This window comes from Halyomorpha halys, unplaced genomic scaffold, assembly GCF_000696795.3.
Source record: "Halyomorpha halys isolate HHAL.00 unplaced genomic scaffold, Hhal_1.1 Scaffold91.1, whole genome shotgun sequence".
Classification (NCBI taxonomy): Eukaryota; Metazoa; Arthropoda; class Insecta; order Hemiptera; family Pentatomidae; genus Halyomorpha; species Halyomorpha halys.
Genome location: NW_027110755.1, coordinates 2,278,505 through 2,292,455, shown reverse-complemented (window position 1 = coordinate 2,292,455; position 13,951 = coordinate 2,278,505). Strand labels below are relative to the sequence as shown.

The 13,951-nt window shown below is 31.4% G+C and overlaps 1 protein-coding gene across 1 annotated transcript in view; it reads right to left on the bottom strand.

The window, feature by feature from the left end:
* The window catches only part of RhoGAP15B (RhoGAP_ARAP and RA_ARAPs domain-containing protein RhoGAP15B), a 28,448-nt gene that overhangs the window by 5,922 nt on the left and 8,575 nt on the right, over positions 1–13,951 (bottom strand). The window contains exons 5-10 of the mRNA XM_014415033.3: positions 11,748–11,960; positions 11,469–11,659; positions 9,540–9,776; positions 5,112–5,351; positions 3,715–3,834; positions 2,017–2,099 (exon numbers count right to left, since the gene is read on the bottom strand). Coding sequence (XP_014270519.1) covers positions 2,017–2,099; positions 3,715–3,834; positions 5,112–5,351; positions 9,540–9,776; positions 11,469–11,659; positions 11,748–11,960 — 1,084 coding nt within the window. The remainder of the gene's footprint in view (positions 1–2,016; positions 2,100–3,714; positions 3,835–5,111; positions 5,352–9,539; positions 9,777–11,468; positions 11,660–11,747; positions 11,961–13,951) is intronic.

Genomic DNA, 13,951 nt, shown 5'->3' with positions numbered 1-13,951 from the left:
CAATCCAACAAAATGAAGCAGAGGAAAATTATATAATTTAAAATATTTATAAGCTAATAGATAACACAAAGAAAAATTACATTCATTTCTAGAGTAAATTCACATCAGCGAGATCATTGTGAAATAAAATCAGTTTTTATTTATCCGTTAATTGTTTATAATACATGTTTATACAACCTGTTTGAGATTGTATAATTTTTAATATTTTCTGGGATTTCCTGCCACAAATGAATTCCGCTAATTAAAAATGATTTACTATATCGAGATGTTCAATGGACTGGAATGTGAAATTGACTGTTATGTTTTTTAACAATGCGATTTAGAGGAGGAATTTGTTTTTCAAAGAGATCGTAAAGGTAACTGGGAGTTTTATCTTTAAAAAGTTGGTACAGGAAACTACCCAACTGGTATTTTCTTCTTTCAGGGAGTTTAAGCCAACAGAGTTCTTCAAAAAACAGCGTTACATGCTCATGAACGGGAAAATCGAAAATGAACCTAACACATCCATTAAATGCCCTCTGAAGAATTGATAAGTTTTTGCTCTGCATATATGTAAATAATATACTACAATAGTCGATGTGTGGTATAATTAGTGTCTGAACAAGATGTTTCTGTACAAACATAAGGAAGCATTCTCTATTCCTGCGTAACTGGCCCAAATTTCTAAAACATTTCCGAGATGTACTAACTCCATGGTCTTGCTAATCAAGTGATGAAGAGAATGTTACACCCAAGAGCAGTAAAGTTTGAGAGTATTCAATGGGTATACCATTTAAATGAATTTTTGGACAATTTCCTATGACTAATGGTTTCACATAAAATTTGCTACTAAAAATTATTGCTTTTGTCGATTTAAGTATCGATGAGATATCCGATACGTATAAAAGAAAGTGTAACGGTCCCAGGACTGAGCCTTGAGGGACTACCAAAACGATTGATAGAAATTCAGAGACAGATCCATCATTATCTCAGATCATCAGGATTGAAACTCATTTCTAATGTGAAGCGAATCTGAAGATGAAAAGAGAGGTTTCGACAAAGGGTTCACGAAAAATTGATTTAGTTCGGATTTCGAGACAGCTAATGGTAAAACTTCCCGATTTTCAATTAGACCAAGAGAACAAATATTTTTATAAGAGAGGGGGAGGGAGGGAGGGAGGAGATAGATAGATAGATAGATAGATAGAGAGAGAGAGAGAGAGAAAATTGAGAGGAAATCAAAGTTTGTGGTAGGAGAGTTTTTCTGCCTTTCACATTTCTTGGAATTAGAGATGGTAAAAGGAACAATGGCATCAACCTTTTTCAATATTTTATACATTTCTCTAGTAATAATAGAAAACTAGAATTTTTTGACACAAAACTAAAATTTTCCCAATAACGCTGTATCTCAAGCATGATTCCCGATTTTTCCCTAAAGTAAATTCAAGCAGAATTTCCAACCTTAAAGGGAGTCAAGACGGCTGGACACCTTGAACTAATAAAAGAATGAACAATACAATAATATATTCTATTAGTTACACATAATAACAATCAACCTCAAAAGCACACACTACAAACTGAAACAATCTTAAACCAAAATGGGCTCATCAAATAGAGCTCTTATGGATGTATTAAAACAAGTTTATAATTTTGAATGAATGAAGTTTATAACTACAGTTCTGTGAAAACCTCTGTGTTGAGCTTATGATAAAAATGTAAATTATTTTGTATGTAGCAATGGAGTGTAATGCTGGCATATGTAGCTTCCTACAGCTGCAAATATCCATACTACTTAACGGGTGGGACAAGTTTGTAAACAAATCTAATTTTGTGTTCTATTTATCAAAATATTATTTTTAAAATCATTTAGTATGTAAAGCATATTTTAAAAACATAAAATAAGGAGGATTTCAATGAAAACCGTAGAAAGGCAAAAAGAACCAAACATAACACTTCTTAAATAAATGTACTGATTTTGAGTTCTTGAGTATAATACAGTGATACATATGTTAAAATAGTAGAAAAACTTTTACAAACCTCGTCTGTGGATTTCTTTTAGGTTCATGACCAATGTACCAAATTATTTCTTCAATGTTCCATTCACATAATTTTATAGAACACTAAAAAAGATTTACAACAATTATTATAAAAACAAACAAAACTGACAGTTAATTAAAATATTTTATTTTACCAGAAAATGACAATTAGTTAAAAAGTTTTAAAACTTCAATATGCCTTATCTTTGTTAATAATAGTCTGATTTTAAGGTTGTTTTTTTTCTTAAGGAGCAGTCAATAGTTAAAATTTGTTGAAAATGTCTGCCAAGTATATGGGTCAGTATAGCTTCCTCTACTGCTTTTAGACTATTGTCTTATTTATTAATTTTTTTCTTTTGAAAGTTTCTTTTTCTGAAAATTATCCTTTTTCTGCATATTCCTATGGCTGAAGTAATTACCTTTATTTCAAGTTTAACGATTTGCTGCTTTAGAATAAAATCTACAGGATGAGCCGTTGATGAATGTGTCCAAAATATTAGTTTTGGTAAGGGTAAGAAAAAGAAGTTGATGAAATTTAATAAAATTTATACTAGACCATGTATACTAAGCTAAAATAGAGGGTAGAATTTGCTAAAGATTATACTAGAGCACAAAACATTAATCCCTAACATTTCTCCAAAATTGGACAAGCCATTTTTTAAATACAGGTATGCCAATGAAAATATCTTTATGCATTTGTAAGCAGAAGTGGATGGAATTGATATGGGTCAACTAGGTACCAATCTGCACAATCCCTGAAAATTTCATCAAAATCAAATCAACGATTTGATCAATTAGTTTTTGGACACAAATTTTAGTTCAGACGGAATTGGAACCAACTCTGTTCCTTGACATCTAAAACATACAATGTGAGGTCTTTGATGCCAAATCTCAAAAAACTGGCACAGTAATTTTTGAAAAAAGCCATGGACAGTGTACAGTAGAGACAGATTTTTTTAAGTTGAATTTTGGATTCAACGGATCAACGAAAGTAAAACCTTAAATTTTATGGTGATAGAAAATTTTTTTCTCTTGGTCAATTACAAAGGTTCATAATTGAAAATAATATACCAACAACTAAATTTCTATACTATGAACTATTAATTTTCTATTATTTTTTAATGAGCTAAAATATAATGTGGACAAGTTCAGAAGAGTTATAAATAAGAAATAATAAGGAGCCATACAACATTTCTTAAAATGACTATTACAGAATAATTATGTTGGCTTTAAAATCGTAAATGGTGTAATTGCTATCCAGCAATAACACATTTTTTCCAAAAAAATTAAAAAGTTTAAATACATTGATGATTGTTTGATTAATATAAGATAAATTTTATTTCAAATTAAAGTTATTACGAAGTAAAAATATGAAGGAAGATGGAGAATATAATAATAAAAAAATGAGAAAAGGCAGTAAAAAGAAGCTCAAGTAGTACAACTAAACGTTTAGCCCCACTATGAAGAGATTCATGATGAGGGGCTCTTGTTTAGTAGATAAACTAAAGACTGCCTCACAATCTTTTGTTTACCGGCTAGAAAAGAGCCCTGATGTAGCCCTGCAAAGTGGGGCTAAACATTGGTAAACGACTATCTTCCTCCATTACATATGGTCAAATAATAATATTCTAAAAATTAAACAATTACACAAAGCTAAAATAAATTCAACAATGATTATAACAAGAGAACAAACACTTACAGCTTTATCTTTGTAGTAACTTAGTTTTGCTTGACTAAATTCAAAAATAAAAGTTTTGAATGATTTGCTTTTTTTGTCAGCAAATCGGAGCTCACCAGATTTCGATATAGGAGGTTTAGTCTAAAACAAACAATAAAAGAAATAAAGAAATAAATACATCTAAAATATTTAATGATATTATTCTAAACGATTTAAAACTGAATTTTCAATGAAAATTAAGTGATATCAATCAAAAGTAACTAAAAATTGATTTAATAGGGACTTTCTCCTTTCACTTACCAAGCATCTATAATATCAAGATGACCATTCTGGATGTATTGAATTTTTATTCCTTTTGTTTTTTGGTTAAGAAATTCTCACAATATTCCTGCCATTGACTACCACACAGAAACCAATGATTTTTTTTGGATGTAAATTTGGTTTTGGCATATGTCCCAACCGAGTCTTTGGTTGATATTTCATCACTGACCTGACCAATGCCTTTTGTCATATATAATCCAATTTTCATCGCAAATGATTATCCTTTTGAGAAAAGGCTCCTTTTTTGCCTGATAATTTTTCAAACCACAGGTGAATGATCCGATCATTATAACACTCTTCCCCGAATGCTGTGGTATTGTTTCTTGCAGCTTGAACAGCCAAGTGTGTAGGTTTAAACGCATAAAAAAATTAATCGAAAATCAGGTGTTTCCATGGTCATTTTAATGACATACTAAACAATGTGCAATAAATTGGAATGATAGTAAATATTATCGAAAAAGAGAGGATTAATAACGGCTCATTATAATCTGTAAGCATAAATGTAATAAATAACTAAAGTACACTCATCCCACTTTAAATTTCTGAATACATTTTATATCAAGTCTGTATTGAGTTATCAGAATTGTCTCCACTTGACACCTTTTATTAATCAACTAATGTTAGATTAGTTGATTGCCTAATTTATAAAAGTATGAGTTCGGTTACTGTTGGGAAATGTGTGAAACGACTATGTTCACAATGGTATTATCTATACTCGATACTTTATCTTTCACTACTCTAGTACAAACATAGAGAACACCTCTATATAATGAAAATTTAATTCTTAGAATGTTCATTTGGTTTTTTTGTATGAATAGTAGAGGCACTAATAGCTAAATGGTTTCATGCTCTACCAAAAATATTGATGTAAACTTGTCCTCCTCATGAAACAAAAATACTAGTGCTTGTACTTTGTAATTTTTACACATATAATCATTTACTAACACTACTTATCTACTAATAATGCATCATCATGAAACAGTGTCCAAATATATTATAATAGTATTACAATTACAGAAGAGATCAACTATTTACAACTTCGAACGTGGATTCAAAAAGATATAAATATTTTTATTAATAAAAGAAAAACAACTTACCAAAGGCATTATTTCTTTGTAAATAGTATTATTTCCCAGAAGTAAATAATTATCTTTGGAATCTGAAGAATCCCAGTATGCCCATTTAAGAACAGTTTCAAGAACCATCTCTGAGTGATGTAATGGCCTGCTCAGAACGCCTCCAAGAACACATTCTGATAAACAAAGCTCATGAGGAGCAAAATCAGTCTTATATGCCAACAAACTACAGATTTTTCCACTGTCAACTCCAGGTCCAACCTGAAAAATGTTTAAAAAGAAAGTATTGGTTTAATTATATAATGTTAACAGGATATTTTCTTAAAATATATCTGTATCATATAAAAAAAAAAAAAACAGAGAACAACAAAATTATCTCCGGTAATCAGAAATAAAATACCATAATTGACCATAAATGGTGAAATATTTTGACCTTCCGCAATTAAATCTAGGTTACTAAAAAAATGGAATATAAATCATTGTTCTTCATCATTACTCGTGGATCCTGAGACGAAATATTATTGTACAGTTCAAGTTTTATCATTTATATTAGAAACACTTTTATATGAGTTTGGTATTTACTGCCAAATGGTAATATTTCATAATAAAAGATTTTATGCTATAAATAAAATTTATAGTTCATCAATTTCAGATGCTTTTTAAATATTGCTCGATTAAACTATCTCAAAGTCTCTCCTTCCCGTTTTAAGCTAATATTTCAAAAGTGATATAGGGCCGACGCTCTCTGGGGGTTTAGCAGGGCGGGAAAGGATTGCCTTTTTTTTAGTGTTGTGGAACAACATAGTTTGTATTTTGGATAACTTTTTTAAAAGCCTTCTATTTCAAATGAAGAAAGTAAAAGTGAAAAACACAACGATAAAGTGAAACTGAATAAAAAACACTTTTAATAGAAAATAAACCAAGTCTGTGCATGTGTTCCCTAATTATTATATGGGCGACAAACCATGGAGGTCCAAGTCCTCGCGCAATGTATTAAGAAATACATCGGACGTTTTTTCATAAGGTGGGTTTGTCACTCTCATGCCTATTTTTTTTGTGAGTGCCACCCATTGGCTAACGGGGCTCACGAATGCCCAGGGGGAGGTTGTGAGTGAGATTTGCATTATTTTACGCTTGAAAAAAGCCCGTGTGGGACCAGGATTCGATATTCGATGGGATTACAACCTTTGGGTTGGTAGACTGGCACGTTGCCATGCTGAACTGCTGCCCCCCGCATGTGTTCACTTACCTACCTTAAATTTAAAAGAGACACTTATAGCAAGTATATTGGTCATTGTACAACATGTTACAATTTCTTCTCTTTAAGATCGTAACACCAAAAATAATAGAAGACAAGGCTTTCCAAGCCACCTTGCCATAAACCACCTTTTTTTTTTCTCACCTATTAATTTTAATTTTTTCAACAAAAACATATGCATACAAAATAATACATAATACATAACAAAATTTGCGATGGCGGTGTAATGGTGAACATAGTTGCCTTCCATGAACAACTGTTTTCTTTCTTACCTCCTTTATTGAAAATATATATAACACAATATTAATATACACCTGAGTATATAAACATGAACCACTTTTATTTATTTTTTCAAAACCCCTATTTCTGAATTTCATTTATGGTTTTTAGCATGAATATTTATTCTGGTTCTGCACTTCCTTCTTCTGTCGTGGCCATTCTTTGAATTTTATAATGTGCTGGGGCACACATTGGTTTTGAAATTTAAACTAAACCTAAAAAACTGATTCCTTAAATACGTGTGCTGGCACGTCGTTTCTGAGTTTTTATCTGGTTTGTTGCCAACACACCAGAGGGGGCGCTGGTGTAAGGGTCCTGAACAGTGGATTTCTTGGGTGCCGTATAGAGTAGAAGAACTTTATGTGCCTGCATTGGCTGAACTCAGGCACAGTGGGTAGTTCGAAGAGCTCGTGTAGTTGATCTGTCTTCATCTTCTGCAGCAATGTTGGCCGCACAATCTTCTGCAACACTGTATCCTGAAAGTGTTGTAGATGGCGCTGTGTCTCTTGGAAGATGGGTGAAGAGTGGAGCACCATATAGAAGTGCAAGTCTCAAAATACTTTTATAAATTTGAAGTTTGAGCCTTAGTGAGAGTACTGGTAATGATAAAAGGTGGTGTAACCGGTATGATCTGAGACAGACTAGTTTGGTCTTCATGTAGCAATGACCTGACAGTGTCATGTGGCGATTCAATTTAATGCCCAGATAAACTATAGAGTTTGAAGGACTTAGTTCGGAGTTTGCCACTTGGAGCGTGGAGGTAGTCTGGTTTTCTTCCCTTTCTGTAGTGTGAACACCACGCAATCTGGTTTTGCCAGGTTTACCTGGTTGTTGAGATGTAGTTTTTTTACTATATCCTGGCATGTTTTCTCCTCCCGCTTGAGGGCATGTTTGGCACTGGCGTTGCTGCTATACATTGCGAAATTGTCCGCGAAAGCGGCTATTGTTGCAATGATGTAGTTATGCTCCACGACATCCGCAGTGTATATGGAGAAGAGGAGAGGGGACAGGACCGCCCCTTGTGGAACACCACACATTACTAAGATGGCACTGGAGTGATTTTCATGAACCAGCTAGGGAGAAACGATACTATAATGCTATAGAGTTATTCTGGGCAGTCGAGGTCCGCGAGCTTAAGGCATAAAATGCCGTGAGACACGGAATCAAGGCTTTCATACAGTCTATAGAGATCAAAGCTGTTGCATGGTTTCTATTGAAGTCTCTGCACACCTCGGTTTGTAGTTTCATTAGATGATGTTCTGATCTGAGATGAGCTTGGAAACCAGTTTGCTCATAAGGGACGACTGGGTGTTCCTCACAAAAATCTCTGAGATAATTGGGAATAATTTACTAAAAGACCTTTGCTAGGTGTGGTAGAAGGCTAATGGGCCTATAGTTGTCTTCCTTGTCACCTGACTTTGCTGGTTTTAGTAGCGGGAACAGAATGGTGTGTTTCCAGATTGCAGGAAAGTATCTCATTCGCAAGCACGAGTTGTACAGGATCGTGAGATGTGCTATGCCTTTTCTAGGGAGTTGCTTCAGCAAGACCGTTTGGACTTCCTCATGGCCGGGTGCGCGGTTTCCGTTTGACCTCCTCAAAATAGCTTTTAGCTGCCTGGGGCTGACAAACATTTAGTTCTCTTCCCTGGCCATGTGTGGTATTTTTGCATTGAGGGTTCGAACTGTGATTTCCCGTTGGTAATGGTCTGCTAGTAGCTCCGGCTGTTGTGAGGGGGTGAGAAGCCGGTCTCCATCGTGCAATCTGATGGTATTGGATTTCTTTGTTGCAGTTTTGGTGAGCTTCCAGAACTTCTTAACGTCACTATAAGTAGCTAGCAACTGCTCGTGCCAGATAGCTGTTTTCCACTGTCTCAGAAGGTTTTTGATGTGGGTAGTCATAGCGTTGACTGCTCGTTTGATATTTGGATCCCTGGAGCGATATCATCTGTTCGATGAGAGTTAAGATATGTGGTGGTCGGAGGTGGGGGTGAACCACAAATTAGCAGCGATCTTATATGACATTTGAAACATTTATTTAAAACAGGAAGAGGAGACTTAATTAAAAAAATTAGTTAAATTGAGCAATAATTGGAAAAGCAGCATGATCTTAGACTTCAATGTGGATTAGATATTCACATATTCATACTGTTACTGATATATTATTTTTTGTGTATTTTACTTATTAGGCCGATCTCCTCTGTAAATCTAATTATAGTATAAGACTATAACAGAGGTAAATAAATATTAAATAAAAAAACAAAAAAGTAATTAGCAAAAATAATTTGCTTTACATAAATATTAGTGAATTTCAGTCATGCTCTTCCTCTTTATTTCAGTAATTATATTTTTTAAACAACATACTTATCCAAATTTTTTGAAACCCAGCCTTATTTTGCACAAGTACTGCATATGGAAAATTACCAATAATGCCAGCTTTATAATCATTATCTTAAAATGAAATGTTTTATGAAACTGAAATTACATATTCAAGGTGTAAATCTGGTTTGTTGGGGGTCCACTCAGCTTCACAAGGTGGGTACCCTTAACTGAGTAAAAATCTGACGGTCAAGCGTGATTCTGACTAAATCACCTCTTTGCACAACCGTTGGTCTAGTAATAGTACTTCCTTGCAAAGTACTGCACTCCTTACCCTTCATGGGTTGTAGTGGTTCAAATTTAATATTTTTTTTTTTTTTAAATCTGGTTTGTTGATGGTTTTTGTTTAAGTGTATAAAATTTTTTAATTTGAAATTAATTTATTTCTTAACCTTTCATTTATTCATTTTAGAAACAAACAAACAGTAAAAATTTAAATAGAGAGTCAAATAAGGCTATCTGTAAGATAACATTTGATTATTTTACAAAAACACCATAATAAATTAAGGTTTCATAACTGCTAACACAATACTTACAGGAATAGTAATAGCTTCTCCCCTGCGAGAGCCAATATAAATGGATATTTTGAAATCTCCAGATGGCTTTGGAATCGGCAAAGTATTTGGAGATTCATGGACTTTTTCCAATACTTCCAAAATACGTTTCTCTCTTTTAGCTTCTTCATCTTCTACTTGAAAAACTGATTTGTAATTCAGAATAAGATCTGTAATCACTTCACATTCTTTTTTGGTCCATTCTATTCCTTCTTTACCCTAGAAATTTAAAATAATCACTAAAAACAGAAAATTTGTAGATATATGTTTAAGAACTCATTTAATGTTTCAATATTATACATATTTCTATAGTATTACTTGGAACTGATTAAGTATTTATTTTTATAGTTTTACCAATTGTGACATATAACAAAATTCTAAACTGAGTAATACAATGTTAGATTCTACCTTCCTTAATTTTTAAGCCTTCAAAGGGAACTACACTACATCCATAGTTAAAAAATAAACTCACCTCTTAATTCAAAAATGGCCCTAGGTAAGCTTGAAAAAAAGAAAAATAAAGTACATCACTATTTTAATAACTAAAAATTTTTTAATTGAAATATAAAATGTATTGAGTGAACAATAATTCAATCAATCAAATTTAAAAATAAAGAAACAACAAGAAATGAGTAGAGCATTACTTAGCAGGATGCCAAAAACTTAAAAATATGTCAGAATTTAATAACAATGAGTGCCCAACGAAAGTATATAGTGACTATATATAATAAAGCTTTTGCTATTTGCTAAATAAAAGATTTTTCTATTTTCTTTTTTTAACCATTTATTGCTAATATAAATATATAAAATTTATATGACAAACCAAACTAATAACAATTATTTGGGTAAGTCAGGTCTTCAGAGAATCATAATTGAAAATAAATAAATAATAATGAATTGACCATAAATTATAAATTGTTTTATAATTTATATTTTTAATTGAATATTAACAATAGTAATCAGATAAAATAGGCTCACAAAAGTTTTAGCTATAATATACATCAACAGTTGTCTATACTATTAACTTCTTTATAATAACAGGGAGAATAAACTTTATTTACTTTTAATTATGAATATAATTTTTCATAAATTATTCAACAACTGTCATTGAGAAATAGTTTTTTATTGACATATTGATGGCTATGTACAAGTAAAAATATCTATTTAACTTACACTTTTAACACTAGATTAGCAAACTAAAATATATGCTTTTTTGTTTATTGAAAAACTTCAAATTGCCATTTAAAAAATTTACATATACATATTTTGTAATCCTGGTCCTACTTCCCAGTACTGTAGATATCTAACAGAAGTAAATCCACACCTCCTTGATTAGGAGATAACCACATGTTAAATACTAGTAAAAATAGTTTTAATACTTTGATATTACTAGCAACATAAATTATTAACTTTTTTTTCTTACCTCCTGGAGCAAAGCAAGAGGCATTTACAAATATATATATATATATATATATACATATATAAATATACCGGCTATTTCATTTTCTTGTTTTGCCGGGATGGCAAATAAATTATTAACTCAAGTAGAGAACATATATCACTTCAAATTTTAAAACATAATTATTGGGACTGAAAGGTGTAGCCATATGAATAAACGTTCAAACAAGGCGGATCAAACTAATCAAACCAAAATAATGTAAACCTAGAGTTAACAAAATATTATAATTGGTAGTATGATCTCTTTTTGAATTACACAATGTATTAGTTGACAAAGGGTCCTTAAGTGCTTGGTTCAGAATGGATTTGATTCCCACCTGGGGTCAGTTACTGTTTATTTTGTATCATAGAATGAATGACCCTTCCACTCTAGTTAGGACTGGGTGGTAACTTCTAGATAGCCATCAAGCTTAAATTAAAAAAATATATAAAAAATAGCGAGACCAAAATTACCTCAACATGCATAAGAGTAGGAGCCCAGATGGCAGCTAAATTCCCTACAGGCATTTTGTTTTTTTCTGATTGACAATGAATGAAATAAAGGTGTCCAATAAGCCTTCTAAGTGTAACATAATTTATTTGTGGCAGTTTATCCAGAAAATTTTTATACATACATTCCTTTTCTGCTTTTGTACATTTTGCTCCTAAAATTGATAAAAAATAATATCAATGAAACAGTATGTTAATGTTTGAAACAGTGTCGTAATGTACAAAATATAAACAAGAACAAACCTGCAGCATTGCAAAAATATTTATGCAAGGTATTTGTAAGAAGTGGTTCCGGAAGATCTCTAAAAAATCTTTTCAGAACACTTGAAACATCATATTCTGTATATTCTTTCCTTGATAACTGAACTTCCCAAGCATCTTTTCTCAGTAAGCTCAAAAGTGAAGTAACCTTAGAGTTGGTACCACTTCTCCTATAAATACCTTCAGACATACTACCTGTAAAATCAATAATCAAGTTCATTTTATAAATTAGTGCTTTAAAAAAGTATTTACAAGAAAAAGTATTTTCTGCTTTAAAGAATAATTAGTTAAAAGTAATTAAAAACTAATTTAGGAAGAATATAGTTTAACCCTTTAAAGTGTAAAATCAGTGATTATTTACTTTTTGAGTGATTAGCATACTCTTGCCTAGAAATAATTTCTTGTAACATACAGATTATAAAACAGTTAACATGTTTATTAAAACTGGTCGCCGTGGTGTTATTCGTTTTCAGAACAAAATGAGTAACCATCCTTCTTTCAGGAATTTACACACACTTATATACAAAAATTTAACTGAGAATGTATTTCAATACAATTAAAAAAAAATCATTAAAATTATTAAATTTAATTAAAAAACCTTGTTAAGAATGTCTTATAAATGTAATAGTTGTTTAAATGGGTTATATAGTTACAGTACTTAAATGAATTTTATCTGTTTCATTAATTTTAATGGAATCAGAGTATACAGCCTTTGATATAGTACTATTATTTATGATGAGAAGATAGTTGACCGTGGACAATAATATGGGGAGAAGATGGTAAGGGGTGCGATCAGAGAAGAACACAAATAAGTTAAAAAATTATTTAACAGAGCCCATGACCGGCGAGAATTCGTAGCCTTCATCAGGGCTAAGAACAAAAAACAAAATAACAATCAATGAATAAAAGGATATATAGAATGATTAGAAAATAACTAATATTATCGATACATAAATAGTGCTAGTAAACATTAATAGTTCAAGTGTTATAAGAAGATATAGGCTAGCAGTACAGGACTTCAATGGGAGTTTGTGCACGGACTGGTTCTGATAGATTTGGAGATATAATAGAATGCCACAAGCTAGCATTCGCATATAGTCTTATATACAGATAACATGAATGTTCTGCACTCACTTAATAACACAAACATTCACGACCCATTGACTGAGGAAATAAGACTAAAAATACTTCAACTACAGTATTTTAAAAAATCAGTGGAGGTAAAATGGGCGAAAGGACACTCGGGTGTAGAGGGTAACGAAAGAGCTGACTCGTTGGCCAAAGAGGCAGCCAGCAGCGGAACCATGCAGCCCTCATACAGCAAGGCTCCTATCTCCCATATTAGAAATCTAATCACCAATGAGCTCGTTGCTTGCTGGACACACAATGTGGAATGCTTCAAATAAATCACCTAGTCTTCACAAATACATTACATAATCACAAACAAATACAGAGCACAAATTACTCATTGATACAATTACTAACAGAACATGGTAATACAAAATATTACTTAAAACGATTTATTATTATGACTGACAAGTGTGACGAAGATGGGCAAGTGCACAATTTCAAACATATACTTTATGAATGTAAACTATATGACTGACAAAGAGCTCATTTCTTTTTTATCTTTACTTTATTTTGTTATTATCCTTCTTTTTATTATTAATTAATTATGTGTTTTGTTTTTCGTTTTTGCTTTACTTTTTTTAAAAATGTTATAATCAATGTAACAAACTATATATAATCAAATATTTTGTACTCTAAACTTATAATATATGTAGTATGCCTTTCATGGCATGGAACATGTATAAATATATATATAGGCTGTATGAGAAGAGTAACGTTAAAATTAAGTAAGAGGAAAGAACAATTAATAAAATATATATGAAAATCTAGATAGTAAATATATACACAGAATAAAAATTATTAAAAACAAAGTAATGAAAATAATAAAACATATTTGTAGGTAATCAAATATGTAAGTAAAATAACAGAGTTAAGGAAATAAAAATATAAAGTTATATAATGCCAAGAAACAAAGAAGTATGAATATTTTAATATAATAATAATGATAATAATAATTTAAAATTAAAATATGGAAAAACAAAGAAAAAGAAATTTATATATATATATAGTTGACCGTAAAAATTAAATAAAAAGAAGATCTGGGTTGCGGTCAAAAA